This window comes from Dermacentor andersoni, chromosome 2, assembly GCF_023375885.2.
Source record: "Dermacentor andersoni chromosome 2, qqDerAnde1_hic_scaffold, whole genome shotgun sequence".
Taxonomy (NCBI): Eukaryota; Metazoa; Arthropoda; class Arachnida; order Ixodida; family Ixodidae; genus Dermacentor; species Dermacentor andersoni.
In genome coordinates this window covers 89799920-89818484 of record NC_092815.1, presented here as the reverse complement: position 1 = coordinate 89818484, position 18565 = coordinate 89799920, and the positions used below count along the sequence as shown (strand labels likewise).

The window sequence follows — 18565 nt, the reverse complement described above, 5'->3', positions numbered from 1 at the left end:
AACCTTGAATCATAAATAAAAAATAAAAAAACTCAGTCCGCATACTGTGACGTGGCTCTGGGGTAACATATTTACCGCAAGCAGCTCGTCAGCGACTTCCTTTGTGGGACGCGATTCGGCGGCCCTGAGTAACGTCATGCTCGTCCGCAGACTGTACTGGCTATTTGTCCGTCATGTGAATCCCTTTTAACAAGGCCGTATTGCAACCCTCATGTTCTCTGCTTGGTAGATGACGATACAAAGGGTTGATGCGGGCTGCGTTCCGCTCGTCAAGTATAGATGCAATTTATGCTTGTACTATACGCTTTCGGGAGTTTGCTGTCGCGTTCAGTGTATGCAGAGGATTTTATTTGGAAAAGCTATTGACGCGCGTACTATATCTTCTTTTTTATCGGTGAGCGTGCTTCCCCGGCTAAGAAATGTTACAAGTTGTAGATCGGCGCAAGGCGCGCTTGCACGTTTTTAGAACATTCTCGATTGTTGTAGCCGATTCCATCTTTCTTTCTATATTGCCGCCGTTGTGTAATCAGCCAGCGTGCGCGACGCGAATAGTTGTGTGCATTTTAGAGCTTCCGCAAAAGGTAGCGATTACGAAGGAAGGAAGGAAGGAAGGAAAAAGTGGAGAAGGAAGGCAGGGAGGTTAACCAGTTTTGCCTAACCGGTTTGCTACCCTACACATGGGAGGGGGATGGGGGGGATGAAAGATGGGGAGAAGAGATAGAGGGCACATAACACGGCACACACATCGTTGGTTACAGTCTGTCACTCTTGTGTGGTACGTGACATCACTGTCACAGTCGCTTGTCCAAGCCCGTATCCTTCATAAACCGAAGTAGTCCCTTCGTCGCCTTCAGCTGCGATGTCTTCAGTCGGCGATATGTGAAAATGGTTGCAACTGACAATGGTCTACTGTCAAGGTGCGCTAGAACGGACGCCATGGACTGTCTCTGAACATTATATTCAGGACAGTCGCACAGAATGTGTTCCAGCGTCTCCTCGCAAAGACAGGCATTGCAGAGAGCGTTGTCGGCCATTCCAATGCGAAACGAGTAAGATTTCGTGAAGGCCACCCCTAGCCATAAGCGATAAAGCAGGGTGGCCTCACTTCGGCGGAGTCCGGTTGGCATACAGAGATGCATCAAGGAGGGCAGGTCGTGTTGATGATCGCTGCGGTTGGTCTGGCTGCTTGGTGTGCACCATAGAGAGAGCGTGATCTCCTGTGCAAGCACTTGAAGTCTGCTGGCTGCGTCGGAACGTGAAAGTGGTATGGCCTCTTCCTGTGTGTCTTCAAGAGCTGTCCGAGCGGCTTTATCGGCGTCTTCATTTCCGATGACGCCGCAGTGACTTGGCAGCCACTGAAACGTCACGTGATGTCCTTTCTCATGTGATGTATGAAGTAGGCATCTAATATCGAATACGAGCTGTTCAGATGGCCCGCGACGCAGAGCTGATAGTACAGATTGTAGGGCTGCCTTTGAGTCGCTGAAAATTGACCATTGTCGAGGTGGTTCCCGATTGACAAAACAAAGCGCAGCTCGAAGAGCAGCTAGTTCCGCAGATGTAGATGTCGTTGGGTGGTCAGTCCTAAAGCTGATGGTAATACCTCTTTCTGGGACGACTGCAGCACCGGACGAACACTGGATGTTTGTGGAACCGTCAGTATAAATATGTGCACTGTCTGCGTACCTCTCGTGCAGAAGAAGCAGAGACAGTTGTTTCAGCACAGGCGACGACAGCTCAGACTTTTTCCCGATTCCTGGCACGTTGAGATGGACTGTGGGGCTGACAAGGCACCAAGGGGGCATCGATGGTTTAGATGCAGCGGTGAAGCCCGAGGGAAGTTTGTCGTTGTACTTGACAATAGTTTTTGAGAATGATGCTTGGTGCCTGTCTGAAGGTAGTGTTGCAAGGTGGTGATAGGGGGCCCGTGCCAAATGTCTGATATGCGTTCTCAGGGTTTCCACCGTGATGTGAGTCTGCATTGGATGGTCCCGAGCAATCGCAATAGTTGCCTCAGTTGACGTGCATCTCGGCAAACCAAGACAAACTCTGAGTGCTTGAGCTTGCGCTGCTTGCAGAACACGAATATTTGTCTTGCAGGTGTTGTTCAGTACAGGTAGACTGTATCTTAAAAAACCGAGAAAGAGAGCTCTGTAGAGTCTCAGCATTGCGTCTACTGACATCCCCCACGTCTTTCCTGTCAGGTATTTAAACAACTGGGAGGTTGCTGTTAGGCGTCGTTTCATGTAAGCCACGTGCGGGCTCCAACAGAGGTCTCGGTCGATAATTACGCCTAGAAATCTGTAGGTTCTGACATAGGAAATGGTCCGCCCGTTGATTGAGATGACATAAGGCGTCATTGGTTTGCGAGTAAACGCCACTAGGGCGCATTTTTCTGGCGATATGCTGAGACCTTGTTCACACAAGTAGCTCGCTGTCAAAGTAGCCGCTCTCTGAAGCCGTGCACGTATCTGAGGACGTGTGACTGCCGAAGTCCAGAGACAGATGTCGTCTGCGTATACTGAAATTTTGGTGGTAGTTGGCAAGTGTTCAGCAAGCCCAATAAGAGCGAGGTTGAATAGCGTCGGGCTGAGAGCACCGCCTTGAGGAACGCCCTTGCTGGTATAGCGTCGCGTAGTTGGGCCATCGTCAGTTAATACATAGAATGATCTTGCAGATAGGTAACTTGCAATCCATAAAAATACTCGGCCACCTAGGCCAACCGTCACAAGAGCGTCGAGAATAGCCTCATGCAATACGTTATCGTATGCCCCTTTCACATCTAAGAATAAAGCTGCAGATAAACGTTTACGGGACCTTTCGTGCTGGACATATGAAACGAGATCAACTACATTGTCGATGGAAGAGCGGTCACGTCGGAAACCAGCCATGGAACTCGGATAAATCTTGTAGTGTTCAAGGTACCATTCCAGGCGGCCAAGGATCATCCGTTCCATTATCTTTCCTACACAGCTGGCCAACGCTATCGGGCGGTAAGAGCTGAGCTCTAGTGGGGATTTGCCCTGCTTCAATATTGGCACCAGGCGGCTCACTTTCCATTCGTCAGGAACATTTCCCTCCTGCCATGAGGTGTTGTAGAGACTCAATAGTGCTGTCCGTGCGGATTCTCCGAGATAGCACAAGGCTCGGTATGATATACCATCTGGACCCGGAGATGATGAGCGCCTGCAGAGAGCTAGTGCCGCCTCGAGCTCCTCCATTGTAAAAGGAAGGTCCATGCGGCAATCTCGGGAATGGGGGACATCATCTCGGGCTGGAGGATCTGGGCGTGTCGCTTGGTCTGCCATTCGCACACAAAAGTCTTCTGCGACATCGATGTCTTGCCGCCCTTGGAAAAGTGCGAGTGCCTTGAATGGAAAACGCTGTTCCGGAAGGCAACGCAGACCTTGCACCGTTTTCCAAATGTGAGACAGCGGCTTGCGGGGGTCGAGTGTTTGGCAAAACGTTGCCCAACGTTCCGACGCTAATCTATTCATTCGACGCTGAATCTTCTTTTGTATCCTCCTGGCTGCCCTAAGGTCATGGATTGATCTTGTACGCCGATATCGACGTTCCGCCCGGCGACGAAGTGCGCGAAGTCGCTCTAATTCTATGTCGAAGTCGTTTCGTGTGTGAGAGATCGTCAGTATGCGAGTGGCGTTCCGCATCGTATTTTTAATTGTTTGTTCTAACCCAGAGGGCAGGCCCTCGCTGCAGGCATCTTCCATATCAGATTTGAAGTTGGCCCATTGAATCGTCCGAATGGTATTCCGTGGGCCAGATCTAGACATCAAGCCTTTGATGTTCAGATAGGTGGGAATGTGATCACTCCCATGGGTCTCAATATCTGGAAACCACTTCACATATCTGGCGAGAGAGTTGGAGACAAAAGCAAGGTCGAGGCAGCTGCCGTATGTCACGCCTCGAAGAAAGGTGGGGCTACCATCGTTCAAGAGAGTAAGGCCATAGTTGTAGGCGATGCTTGATAATCTTCGTCCTCTTGCATTTGTCTTTGTACTTCCCCATGCTGGATGGTGTGCATTGAAATCTCCTATGATGACCCATGGAGCGGGGCAAACACTCAAGATATCCGCTAATCTTTTAGTGTCGAAATTGTTGGAAGGCGATATATACACGCCTATGAGAGTAAACAAGAGTTTGTTCTTTTTAACTGTGACGCATATATACTGATTGTCGTCGTGGGGCGCAATCGGTTGCAAAACATAGGTGAGTTCCCGACGAACAAAAATGATGATTTTGCTGCATGCACTATTTGTTGATGACATGAAACATTCGTACCCTGACAGTCTGATTGGTTTCGACAAGTTGGGCTCACAAATGACGATGAGTGGAAACACATTGGTGTACACATACTGACGGAAATCTGAAATTCGTGATTTTAGCCCTCTGGCGTTCCACTGCATGACGGACGCTGCCTTGACTTCTTTTCGGAAGGATGGGGTATGGGTAGCCATCTTTCTAGTTGAGGGATTCAAGCACTGGGCTTAAGGCGTCCAGCACTTTAAGTGCGCTTCGAGCAGACGGTGTCCCCATCTCAACTAAAATCGTTCGGATGGCCTCCATGAGGGAACGTAGCACCGAGATGACTTGATCTGTTTTAGGTGAATCATCAATGGCCGGAGAAGGCTCCGGTGGCGCCGTTACCTTCTGAGGTTCCTTAGCAAGGGAGCGGCTCGGTAGCGTAGGCCATTCCTCTAAAGAAAGAGTCTTATCTGATGCCCTCGTGGAAGTGGTGGGCCCTATCGCGTCGCGACTAAGTGGTACCGTAGTGGAGCGGGTACTATCGCTTCGCTCATGCGCCTTCTTTGAAGACTTACGACGGTGCCGACGTCGACGCCGACGCCGGACTACTTCGGCTGCCTCCCTGTGGGCCGAATTGTCTCTGGCCATTTGCTTCAGAACCGCGCGCTCCCTCTTGATGCGGGGGCAGTCTTTCGACGAGGCTGCGTGAGGGCCGCTACAGTTGGCGCACTTCAGAACTGTGGCACCGCAGGTCACTTCTGCATGAGGTTCAGCGCAACGGGGACACAGAAGCGAGTTCGGACACACGCCCTTCACGTGTCCTAGCCTGAAGCACTGATGGCATTGAAGCGGCTTCTGGATGAATGGTCGAACTGGATGTCGAAAATGTCCGACTTTAACGTGGGAGGGTATGCAATCCCCCTTGAAGATTACTTTTACGCAGCGCGTATTCCCAAGACGGCGCACTTGCGTAATGATCGTGCCCTCGTTTGCCGGCTAGGGCACGAAGGAAGGTTTCATTCAGCGACGTACGAACAGGCGCGACGCTTCTGATCCGCGGATCACATTTTCGACAATCGGCGCACATGCTCATCACTATCCCGGCCACGGCGGCCGCATTTCGATGAGGGCGAAATGCGAAAACAACCCTGTACCTATAGATTTAGGTGCACGTTGAAGAACCCCAAGTGGTCAAAATTTCCGGAGTCCCCCACTACGGCGTGCATCATAATCAGATCGTGGTTATGGCACGTAAAACCCGATAATTTTATTTAATTAATGCTCATCACTATCGTTCTGCCCAATGTAACTTGTTTTTTTGTGGGCTCACCCAAAAAGGGGTTAGTTTTGTGACTCACCGTTGTTGCGTGGTTTAATTCCTAACGGTCGCGACAATGTTGTTAAAATCTTGCAATTCAAAACAAGGGCCGCGATAAGGCAACGTATCTATTTTAATCAATTCACTATTCATTTTTTTTTAGTAGTCTGAGTAGCGCTCCTCGTAACGTGGACACCAGGATAAAAAGGTCGTGAGTGGCGGGGGATAAGAAAAACGCAGAATCAAGCGAGGGGAATCGTTACATAATATCGGCAAATTTCAGCCTCTAGTGCCGGATCATTTCACGGGCGATCTGCTAACACTTTAGCACAGTCATATATAAGTTGCAACACACCGCCCGCTCATTACTGTGCTGGCGACTACAACGTGCTGACATTCTGGCGTCCTTGTTTTCTTTTTAAAAGGAGCGCGCCAGAGCATCAAAAACTAGAACGGCCCATTACATTTGAAAGAAAGCTGTCTCGCTACTCGTGTAGCCATAAAGCAGTTGCTTGTATTCTCAAATTTAAAAAGCAGTTTGTACTATTAGACCGATTTTTAGAGCTCCGACCCGTCGTGACAGTGAACATGTGTTAGCGAAAGCGGCCGGTCAACAGCAAGTGGCTGCTGCAAGTACTGAACTTCGCTAAATCAGTTTATAATAATTTTTTTTATATTGACTCACGGTTTACAAGAAGCAGTGCAGGCCAGAAGTAATGGACAACGTGAAATGGCGTCCGGCCAATTACAAGCAACTGTCACAATAGCGAAGCGTTTCGATTTCGGCACGCGGCGCCGAATTCGCAAAGCTTGATAAGCTCTTGGGGTTATTGGGTCACGTGAGAATGAAGACTCATGTCACTCCAGAACGTCTTGAGGCTGAACGTCTTATTCGGATATTGGCCACTCGAGAACTATGCAGGCCTGTACGGAGGGATGGATGCGCATTCAGAACTGTCAAACAAGCTGAGAAGAAGAAGAAAAAAGAGAAGGCTGCCAAGACATAAAGATGACAGCAAGAATGAAAGGATGAAAGGATGCAAGAACGAGCAAGAACCAAGTATGAATACTAAAGCAAACAAAAGCGCATTAGAACAAACAAGCAGAAACACAGCAATCAGACAACAAATGTCTATCTCCGTAATGTAATCACTTAAGTCACCATCTTGAATGTTGACCTCTAGGTCATCGCTAATACACTTTGCACTGTACTCGCACTGTTTGATGCAACTTCACCTGTCTCCTTGTCCGCGATATGATGCTACGCTACTTGGTCGCTTGCACCTGGACGTGATTCACGTACGCATACTCTTCCTTGATTGGACTGACTGACAGCGCTTATAGCAACAGCTATGTTAAGAAGAAACAAGTACTGTGTGACTGTCCTTTCTTTGTAGACCAGCGACTTGCCTTCTACATTATGTTTAACCAGCTAGATGTGACGCTTTTTCTTGATAGCACTATGTTGGGGCTATGTCCTCGCGCATCACAGCAGCAGAAAGCCGCAAGAGTAGGGGCGCGGTTTATGAAGTAAACCGGATTGAGCGACCACCAGTGAAACAGCGACGAATATTTCAGTTCGCTATCGTCTCCAGCATGCATACCATATCCTCCCTTTTCTTCTATCCGAGAGTAAAGCAAGAAACCGTGATGGGAGTCCTGGTTAACTTCCCTGCTTTCCCATTATCGCTCTGCTCTCTTTATATATTCCCGAAAGATATCTGTTCTTGCTGGCACCACCAAATAATAGTTTTCTTTACTGCGGAGGAGGTACAGGATGGCCGCGTAGCGTGCCAAGCGCCACTCACGTCGACGAAGGTGCCCAGCAGCTCGTAGGATTGCCCCGGTGGCACGTCGCTGGGCAGGTACCGGTAGAACTCGACGTTGTTCTTGTACCACTTCACCGAATAGAGCTCGGCGTTCTCCAGGTCGTACTCGCAGCGCAGCTGCACGGGCTCGCCACTGCGCACCGCTCCCGGCACGTGGAGATCCACCAGGCGCAGGCAGAGACCGCCTGCATTCGCATGAGAAAAACATATGCACGACATTACACCACAGCAATGCAAGAGAAGCATAGCGGCGATGCTCCATGCGAATAGACACACACGAGACGTAGCTAAGGCGTCGCGCTGGTCATAATAGACGCGAGGCATGTCTAAGAGTCATATTCGAAACGATGTTATAGAATAATTCGAGGAGTCTCGAATAAATAGATACGTCAGTAACCAGGCGTCAATTATTGTAGCTCCTTAACCTCGGTCGCGACTGTTTCAACAAATCCGGCTGCGCAGTGATCGGTCAGTATAGAAAGCCATGCCTTATGTCAAAGCAGAGAACCGGGTAAGGAGCCAACATCACGGCGAGTGCGCCGTCGTGACCGGACCCACCAAAGCGAATGCGAGAAGGTCATAATAAAGTACCCTCACTTTCGCTAAAAGAAGCAACAGCATGGTGCGTTGATTTTTGTGATAATTGTTTTTTATCTTTCCGGAGGTTGGACGCCCTCCCTCCAATTCTAGAAGGCAGTAGTGTACTCGTAATGGTACATGAAGAGCGCAGCATGAGTTTCAAAGCCGGGACTATTAAATATAGGTTGGATGTCTTCTATTGTACATTGGGACGCAAACGACCGGTTTCTTGCTTGTAGATACAGCGGGAAAGGTATCTCCTGTCTTCGTAGAAAAACATTTCTATAGAAGTGACATCAGATCGTCAACTAGCCGAACTGCACAACAAATCGGCACATCACTTGCGAACAAAACACAGTTTGATATTGCTTACGGACTTCATTTGAGGCATGGCGAATTTCTGCCCAAAAAATAAAAACTTAAATGAAATACAGAATAAACACAAAGAAAGCGTAGTTACTTAAACTTGCGATAGTGCTCCGAGGACACCCCAAAAGAGAAGGAACACGCAACCATAGTTTAATACAAATGCTGGCAGGCGAAAACAGCGAGACAACGTGCGAAGCAAAACGGGATGACTCTGTCTTCAGGTGATCAAGGCACGTCTGCGAAGGTACACCATTTTTTTGCGATACAAGGACACGGACGGTAGGCTGACACAATCGCCGTTCTCAGAATGAATTTTTGCCGCTTGGATAACTTCTCGCGTGCACTTGTCCTCGTAGCGGATTGTAGCGTTGCAATTATCAAAGAAGGAAGAGCCCTCACAGCCTCTGCAGGTGCAGCGAGACGCTAATGTCATCCCCTCTGCAAACTAGGCTGCAAATTTAAGTATGAATTACCAGGTCATCCAAATCCACGCCCTGTTAATAAAGCATAGTGAGCACAGATTTTTCAGGGACGAACTTGAAGGATAGATTGAAGCTGGTACGTGTTTCGTAGGTACTGGGTATATATTCAGTTGTGTATGAAAAAGTCCAGAAATTTCAGAAACCGCGAGGCTAAAGGAACAAATCCTTCTTATAAAAAGAAAAATTGAAGAAAGGAGAGAGAAAGAATACACACACACGCACGCAGAAAGAAAAATGAGGTTTTATGAGAACTAACTTTACATATTCGAGCTCTGTAGGACAAAAAAATGAGGAACTTCCAAATTTAATGTATAGAGCAGTGGCGTTTTAGATCTATAAACTGGGCCGTGTTTGACAGCAGAAATTTCGGCGCTCACGTAACCACCTCTTGCCCACACACTTACTCCGTTTCTTTGTTTATTTCCTACATTATATTTCTTGCAGCTGGTGTAACGCCGTATGTGAGCATTGCGCTAGCAAACGGCTACAAATCACACCTCAAAGGCTTTAGGAGGACCTGAGAAGCATGATCTGCTTAACTAGCGACAGTTAAAGAAAACAATCATATTTGTCCATAAGAGGGAGGCAACGACAAACCAACAAAGAGAGGGCACCAGTCCGGTTGAAATTCGGTTTCGTCATCCAATGCCCTCTTTTCTATTACATTCGAACCGAGACACAACGGCCTTAGTGCACTGTCTTCAATGATGAGATACAGCCCACCAGGGGGACTGTTTAAAACTTAGCGTCGCATGACAGGTTTGACTAAATAACATTCGCGGTAAGACGCCTTAACCCACCGGATTTTATCTGCCGGCTTTACTTGATAACTTTCATGAAAACGACGACAAAGAAATACCGTCTAAAAATCGCAGCACACTTGTAAGTGGCACACATTACTCCAGTGGGCTGAACGTTGCCGTGGGCTGGCTCCTTTAATTCGATAAGTTCAGGAGCGAGCTTATAAGCGAACGTTTGTAATAATAAACAAAAGAAGGAAGGGGGGGGGGGGGGGGTTAGAGAAAGAAAATGTACAAAAGCGAACGAAAATTTGTTTCTTTACCCTTTTGAAACTATATAGTATAGAGAAAGAAAAGGAAGGCTTAATATGCTAAGCCACCAAGTGCATAGAATTGAGAGCTATCTTTTTCTACAAGCAGTCACTTAAGCAGTTTCTGCGCTGACAAAGAAAGAAGACGAGAGGAGGTGAAGAACACCAACGCTAGCTTATGTTGAGAAACAAAACAGATGACGACTAAACGACACGTACTTCTGCTCTAAGGGAGTTTCGTCCTAAAAACAAACTGAGCGAGAAATAGTCTATAGCAGCCGCGGAACCGTGAAGTTCAGCGGTAGACTTAGTATTGCGGTTTTGTCGAGCTAAGCCTAGTTTTCCTTCGATATTCGTAGTTTCATCTGGCGCTCCCCTTGTGTCTTTCCCCCAGGCCCGGTACAGTGTCGAGCCGCGACCAACGACAGCGATGGTTTAAAGTTCGACAATGCGGCCGGAGAAGCAGCACGCCAAATTTGGCCGAGGGAGAGAGCGGTGAATCGACGGCACCTCAGCCACCGCGGTGCCATCTCGTGCGGCCGGGTACTCCCGGCGGCGCCTAATAGATTGATACAATAAAGAAGCTAGTCGTCGCAATTTTTCTCTCGTTCCTAATCGCTTTAAGGGTAATTGGCTAGCTCGAATCGAGGCTTATCGGGATCAAAACTGGTGCTCGTCTTCTCCCTCCTTGCAGTTCGGTTGTGCTGCCGTTTCTTCCTCTCCTTCTTTCTTTTTCTTGTATCTCGTGGTGTCGAGCTTTCTTTTCAGTTTCATGGTTTGCTGCCGGTCGCCTTGAGCTTGTAGACGGCTGTTGCTCATTTATTACGGGCACATTTCCCTGTTTGCGTTATTTTTCGCACTCTTGAAGTAATGAGCAGCAGCTTATTTTTCGCTGCTTTTTTTTTTCCTTTTCTGTTTCTGGTGTAGTCAACTTGATATTATAGGAGTCGGTTCAATTTAGAAAGTCACGAACGCAAATGGCATTTGCTCTTTTATTTTTTTTTTGCCTCCCGTTTAGGCATCGGTGAGTTGTGATAAAAATTTATCACTTTGTGAGGCTACAGTGAAAATCGCTTTAACGTATTGTATCCCCCCCCCCCCCCCCCGCCATTTTTATTGATGAAGACAATACTGGGATTGTTAGAAGTTTATTTCCCGTCTATTTTCTGTTAACTATCCCTGCGGAAGGTTGAAATTGCAGCACTATAATGCATTACAACAAAGGTTCGTAAAAGAAGCCGTGAAAGGGCAAACGGGATTAAATACTACTGTAGACAACTTACGATTTTTGATCTTATCACTAACACTTGAAAACCTAGGAGGGCAATTGTTCTTTTTTTTTTTTTTGAATTCCAGAGACCTCCAGAAACCGTTATGATACAGTTGGTCCTCCCCAGCGTTTATATTCTGCATATTTATTTGAAAAAGTGAAAACCACCACTAGCAGGCTTTCTATAACAAGCCACCTTCGTAGGTGCGCCGTCAAGGACATAAAAAAAAGTCAGAAGACTTCAGCGATTCGTCCGTCTTTGGACTCGCTCACTACGACAGCAAATCACTCCCTCAATGCCCACAATTTAACTTATATATAAGATATGACGACCGTGACGTGTTTCCAGGTCCCGCCGATTGCTTCCGGCGCTGGCAGTACACAAAAGCATGGCCTTGCGAGATCAGATTCTGTTATTCTGAAGAAGCCGCGGACGGCAGTGCGATCTGGACAGCACATGTGCGAAACTCCCGCAGCCTTGTGCAAACTCTCACAACTGTATGCAACGACAACGATGACGACAGTGGCCCGACGACGACAACAACGGCCAGCATGACGACACCAAAAATCAATACATCTGAAACCGTGTGCAGCTGTCTCGGCGAGAATAATGCTGAGAATGGTTGCTGCTCTGAAAACCACGCGCGCTGCGTATGACTGCTGCATCGCGCATCGCATATGCTGCGTAAGCATATTGCGCGGTGTCGCCTGCAAAACACACGGACTGATGCTACTACTATACGAGCCTGCGGCTCGCAAGTTACAGAAACTCAAGTGAAATTTAAGAAGGCGATGAAAAGAATTTCAATTACGAGGTTTTACGTGCCAAAACGACGATCTGATTATGAGGCACACCGTAGTGGAGGACTCCGGAGTAACTGGGACCACCTGGAATTCTTTAATGTGCACCTAAATCTAAGTACACGGGTGTTCTTGCACTTCGACCCCATCGAAATTTGACCGGCATTTGATTCCGCGATCTCATGCTTAGCAGCCCAACACCATAGCCACTAAGCAACCACAGCGGGTAAGAAAGTGATAATTCAGCCAAAGTAACTTCAAGCATTCGCGGGTCTTGTAGAGACACTACAGATGCGACTTCCGAGTGCTCTCCTTCAACAAAGACAGGGGGCAAAAGATTGCTTTAAGCACCCGATCTACAGGGCGGGACGCCTCTAATCGGTTCGTAGCAGTAACCCGTTCCGAGCGCACACTGTTCGACACGGAGACCGGAGGGCGACCACGCTAATTATCCCAGCGGCGACAGAGACCCTGCCGTGTTCACGCGTGCAGCACTCTCTTCTACCCGTGTATCGGTGCCGCAACCATGATTTCTTTCTCAGCGCCATCGGTTTCTTCTTGCTGCACTGGAACTGCCCTAGTAGCAACGCGCCCTCTCTATTCGCTCGAAGAGTTTTTTGCCTTTTAGCCACCGATTCCCATTCCATTTGTTTAACTGTATTTCTAGTTCTTCCTTGTTTCCTAAGTGGGTCAATAGCGTTCGCATTACGCGTTACGATAGCTTAAACATAAAAATTCCTGTTTTTTGTTTTGTGTTTAAATTCGCTTTCGTGTTCCCCCTCCGGCAACAAGGAGCGTTAAGAGTCTTTTAAAACAATGCTATGTTTCACTTTTCATTTGATGAATAGCGCGGGATTCCGTGAGCACAGACATATCTATAAGACGAGCACGCAATCCACATGCTGATGAAAATGAAAACAAAAGCAACAGAACAATATACCTTTTTATTTTAACAAATCTCCATCTCTATTCACTGGCTTCATCGTACAACACTTCCTTTTTTCCAATGAATTGCGCTTTCGAGCTCTCACTATGGGAAAACAATGTTCGGTATCCTTAGCTCTAGGCAGGGCGCATGCAGGAAATTCCGGTGGAATTCAAAGAACCGCTCCACTGCCAGCGCAGTTAAGCAAGAAGTTGGGCTTAAGATAAGCAGAGTTCACCTAACCTAGCTGAAAGCAATCCTCTAGACTTTCTTAATGAATCTTATATGGAACACTGCATACCATTGTGCGAACCTTGTTTAAAGGTTTCGCGTTTAAAACTTTCTCCGGTACCTGCCGCACTGCGAGAAGTCGTGGTGTTTGAAGCATAGCTTCTACACTGTGCTTCACTGCCCCGAGAAGTCTTAGATTCTTCTGATAATTCTGACCCTGCATGGTGTTATTATTCCTTACTTCTGGTTTGATAATCCTAATACATTTCAACAACCATTAGTTTTTAGACCATGAGTGCCGCCTAGGGAGTGAGGACATGGTTTTACAATTTCTAGATTACTTGTAGCTCCTGTCCGTGTTAAAGGACTGTACCTCTAGTGCAGTGCGATAGGAGTTTCAGCATTTGCATAAAGAAGCGAAGTCAATAGAGACAGAAGTTTTTTTGACTCCTGATGATACCAATTCGCGCCGGTGGAGCTCACAGCAGTTTAAAGCTTTGGATGACAACTATGTTAGTTCGCCTCATTTTCCGGAGCTATCGAGCAACGGAGATGCAGCAGCAGACCTGCTAGATGTGTCACAATCAGTTATGTTCAAGTGCACATTGGCTCCGTTATTTAAATAATTTTTTACGAAAGGGTGGACCTAATGATGCATGCATTAATTCGCGCATTGAGTTCAAAAAGGCTGTGCTAAAGACCCTTCTTGGCTTAATTATTGTAAGGCTCACATTTGGATTAAAAACCAGAGTGTAGATGCATGCAATCTGTATGGAATATATGAGAAACATACTTTTTCTGTGCTTACTTCACTGAAATGCGCAGTATTTGTTATTGCACGATAGTGCTACTTATTATTAGTCAATTCTATTCTGCTTTTCCACTGCACTTTCTTCTATATTTTTCCTGACCTGAGGAGACGGACGTTATCCATGACGGTCTTTGCAATCTTCGGTCTTCGCAAACACAACTGCCACACTTGACTCTACAGCAACATCTAACGGAAAAGAAACATATCGCACAAAGAACTCCTCCGAACAACGCTTCAATTTTTGTCGGCGCAAGGCAGCAAAACGCCTTCGACCAGTCGTGCTTCCGGTCGTTACTGCTGACTCCCTGAGCGTCTTTACTCCTCGTTTCGATTTCATACACTCTGAGGAACGGTACGAGAGAAACGACTGCACCCATCTCAGCCTTAAGCAGAGAAGCTTAACCGCCTCTTCACCCGAGTCGCAGCGATCGTTAGGAAATATCAATACTCCGACCAAAGTGTACGAATCGCGGGACGATAGGCCGGGTGCAGGTGGCCGCATTTGAAGTTCACGACGAAGGGGCGCTGTGGCGCCGAGGAGTCAAACGCTCCGTTCAGAGGTAGAGAAGCCGGCAAACCAAAGCTATCAGTATAAACTGGGGAGAGAGAAGGGGAAACAATAACAGCGGCCGCTGCTTGTCGTCGTCCCCCCGCCGCACAGAGAAAATAAGCCCCGGCGCGGCGCGCTAACAAGTGAGAGCGGCGGCCCAGTGAGGGTGTTGGCGTCCGCTGCAGAGCCGCCTGAAGGACGACGCCCGGCCGGCTCTGTTCACCCCACCCCTTATCTGCTTTTAACAGGGTGGTGGTGGTGGCGGCGGTGGTGGCTGCCGCCGTTCGTTACGTCTCTGCGACCGATCGGGATTCCCGTGGTACGCTATATAGTGTGCTGCCGGCCTGCGCCCCCTCTCTCTCTGCCCTCTTTGTGTGTGCCTGCGCCGCTGAGCCTCCCTTACTACTCTTCTCCTGTTCCCGCCACCCTCCTTTCGCCCTCGACCCAAGTCCGGTTCCTCTCATCCCTACCAGAACGTCCGCCTGTGTATCCTTTTGGCGAACTGTTGTCATTTGTCCATCTATTGCCTCCTCTCACAGGCAGGGAGCAACGATCGGGAGAGAGAGAGAGAGAGACTCAGAGAAATGAGGGTACCCCTTGAAGACGGCCTTCAGTTCTATCTGACCAGTAACTCCGCGCTCTTTTTTTTTTTTTTTCTTTTGGACTTGTTCTCTGGGCTATGGGCGAGCCAGACGAAACTAGGGAGAAGGTACACACACTCCGATCAAACCAAAAGTAGACGTGAGAATGTAGAGGTAGGCAGAAATAGAGAATGTGAAGAAGTGCGTGGGATTTAGCAGAGAGGTCGTTCTCTCTCTCTCTCTCTCGGGATGCCTTACGCCTTTACTTTGGCTCATATTCTTCGCTTTATTTTTGTAATCTCGCCAGCAGCGTGCGGGTCTCGGGAAGATGCCCCCGTTGCGTTATCGCCGGATTAGCCCTACGAATGTGCAGCCTATAAAATATACGTGGGCCTAATCGCTTTTCCGAGAGCCGTAGGCTAATCCTAGTCAAGCCCGTACGTTCGCCCTTTGCTGTCCCTACCTTCCGGCGCTTAGTTCGGGATTCGTTTTCTTTTTGTTTTATTTATACGACACGAGCAGTTGTTACACCTTCGGCTAGCTCGTTTGTCGGACTCACAGGCCAGGTTCGCCCTTCCTTATTTTTTTTTCAGCCCACTGCCTATTATTTTCTTCCAGAAGTCAGAGCAAGATCCCGATGCCCTTGTAAGAAAACAATACATGGTAGGTGCTTTGCACACTACCCCGAGGAAGGTAGGTATTTATAAAAAGGGAGCATAAAGACTGTCGGAGGTATCGCCTGTGTAATAAGAAGCGCCGGAATTTTCGAGAAGCTCTTTGTGCCACACAAAGCTCTCATTAGGACACGCGGAACAACGGTTCAGTGGGTAAAGAGAGGGAGGCGTTAGATGATGTATTTTCGAAATCTTCAGAATGATACAGTTCATTCTTCCACTCAAGGAACTGTGCACAGTCCTCCTGTTTAGAGAAAGTTCTCGAAGACGTAGGCAGTTACAGTGATAAAGAACGTTCCACGTAAGAACGAAGTTCTCTGTCATGTTTTCAACAATCTTGTTACGTCTCCCCATTCAGGTTATCAGTAAAGTTGCATAATTTAGAACTCACCGCCTATTTGTCAGTAGTGCGCGCGCGCGTGTATGTGTTCTGCGACATGCAGTGAAATCGTGAAAATGAAACATCAACAATACTTTTTTTTTTCTGTGCAAGGAAACGATATAAAGACTTTCGAAAAATCACTCACTGGGTTGTCTGGCGTACATTTCGCCCCAATCGCTTGTACACTACATGTCTGTGCAATGTTTATACACGGCGAACGACAGCTGACGTGTCAATCATTTGAGAACGACGCGCACGTTGAAGTCGGTCTTCGCTACGCCGTACTTTTCAATAAAGCATTACGAAAATTGACATTTAAAGGTTCTTATAGGACGTAAGCACTGTAGTTGTAAAACGTGCACGCACCCACACATAACCACTTCAAAACGCACACGCACACAGGCTAAACACAATCACCGATCGAAATTTCAAACCACAGTGAAAGCGCTCACGATTCAGTATATAGCTGAAGAAAGAGTACGAAGGATCAAATCAACGCAATGAGTGCGCAATATATTCGCATGACCTTCTACCAACAACGCTGCCTCGATACCACTGCCAACCACTCCGTTCTCTCATTCCTTCCGGCCATGTGCACAAACTTCTTTCGTTTCGCTCTATAGCGGTGAGGAGTAAGCCGGCCGTACAAATGACCGCACAAGCTCTACGTAACCACACATTTAAAGCAAGCAACTGCGGCTATGCCCGGCGTTGATTGAGCCAGGTTTCTGTTACGACGGACTTAATTTCTGTCCGCGCTGCTCGTTGTTGTTGCTCTTATTTTATCTTCGCGTACTTAAATAGGGAGAGCTAATTACGGAAGCCATTTGCGCAGGACCGTTCATTCACTCCTTTCCTCGTTTCGTCGCTTGTACTTTAGCGTGTCTTTGTTCATTTCTATGCTTACTCAGACTCAGAACACGCGTCTTCTTCTTTTTTTTTTTTTAAATACCGGTGTCGTCTTCAGCCGTGAGCAAAAACAAGTGAAATGCAACTGCTCCCGTTCTTTGCGTTTGGCACATAAATCTGTTCTGAAGCAGTTTCCGCCGTACTCCTAAAGAAATAAAGACCTACCGGGCTTATCTGAACGTTCACAAAAAAGGCGCTGTCACTTGATATGCTTGGTACTGTGACATACCTCCTCCTACGCTTGTTCTTCTTCTTTTTCTTTTCTTTTGTTTTCGTTTTGTCGCTTATACGCGTCGGCGAAATTGGCGCCATTTGCGGAAGATCCTATGCTAAAAAGTGTTGCTGGCACAAACATTTACTGTTGCAGACTTCGAACGTATAGGCGCAAACAAACAAACATACAAGAAAGAAGCTTATAGCCGTTATTGTTTGATCGCGCTTGGTAGGAAGCGCCGAACGACTTTGGTTAAAACTGGGACAACTAGGTCGTTGATAATAAGAGGTCGTAAGCTTTACAGCTTATTCCAGGCACGAGCGCCGCGGGTGCTATTGTCGGCGCAAATGGCACAGTGGGTCGGTATTTCTCCGTCTTGCATTCTTCTTTTGCCGTCTCGAGAAAGAAAAGAAAATAAAAGAAAAGAAAGAAAGAAAGAAAGAAAGAAAGAAAGAAAGAAAGAACGAAAGAAAGAAAGGAAGAAAGTGGACGAAGAAATAGCGAGGCATTCCCCTCTCAAGTGGACCCATCAAACGTTTCATCCGCGTTAATTTACTATGAGGCCCCGTTTGCACACGCGTACCCTGTCTTTCCTCTTTCCTCATACCTTGCATGCTTCACAACTTAAACATGACAACAAAAGAAAAAGAAAGAATGATAGACAGATAAGAATAAGGGGGGAAGGGGGTAGGAAGTTTTTGCAACCAAGGCATGTATTCTGCGACGATCACTTTCGGCGTTACTATCACTTTGGCCACGCCTTCGCCATCGGCGGGAGGTGATCGGCTGGTTACGCAAAATCGGATGAGCTGATTGGCTGGGTGACAACTACATCATCCAATTTTCCTCAACCAGCCAATCAGCGCGCTCCAGACGGCGATAGCCGAAATTGATCGTAGCAGAATACGCAGTAGCTGCGACGAGTAGTAGTACCTGCTTGTTCTATATTGCGCTCCATTTTCAAGAATTGTCGTAGACGTCATGTCTGCTCTATGATTGGCTCTGTAACGGGTCATCGCTTTTTCTCTTTTTTTTTCTTCTGCTTTTGTGGCAGGAAACGCCATAAAGTGAAAGTGTTACGCCGGCGTCATAATGACATTGCGTCAAGATAGATATTATTTTAGTTCAAAATTTTTCTTGGCGTTTGCCACCATAATAAAGCGTTTGCGTTCAAGAAAGTAAAAAACGGCAAGCTGGAGCTCGTACGGCAGATTTTCAGTGCCAAGAAACTACACAGTTTTAGACGGTTGTCATTTTTATGTACTAATTCATCATCATCATCATCATAATCTTTTTATGTCCCCTGCAGGACGAAGACCACTCTCA

At 47.4% G+C, this 18565-nt stretch overlaps 1 protein-coding gene across 1 annotated transcript in view; it reads right to left on the bottom strand.

The window, feature by feature from the left end:
* The window catches only part of LOC126541650 (cell adhesion molecule 4-like), a 355930-nt gene that overhangs the window by 66593 nt on the left and 270772 nt on the right, over positions 1-18565 (bottom strand). The window contains exon 2 of the mRNA XM_050188504.3: positions 7390-7595. Within this exon, the coding sequence (XP_050044461.1) occupies positions 7390-7595 (206 nt within the window). The remainder of the gene's footprint in view (positions 1-7389; positions 7596-18565) is intronic.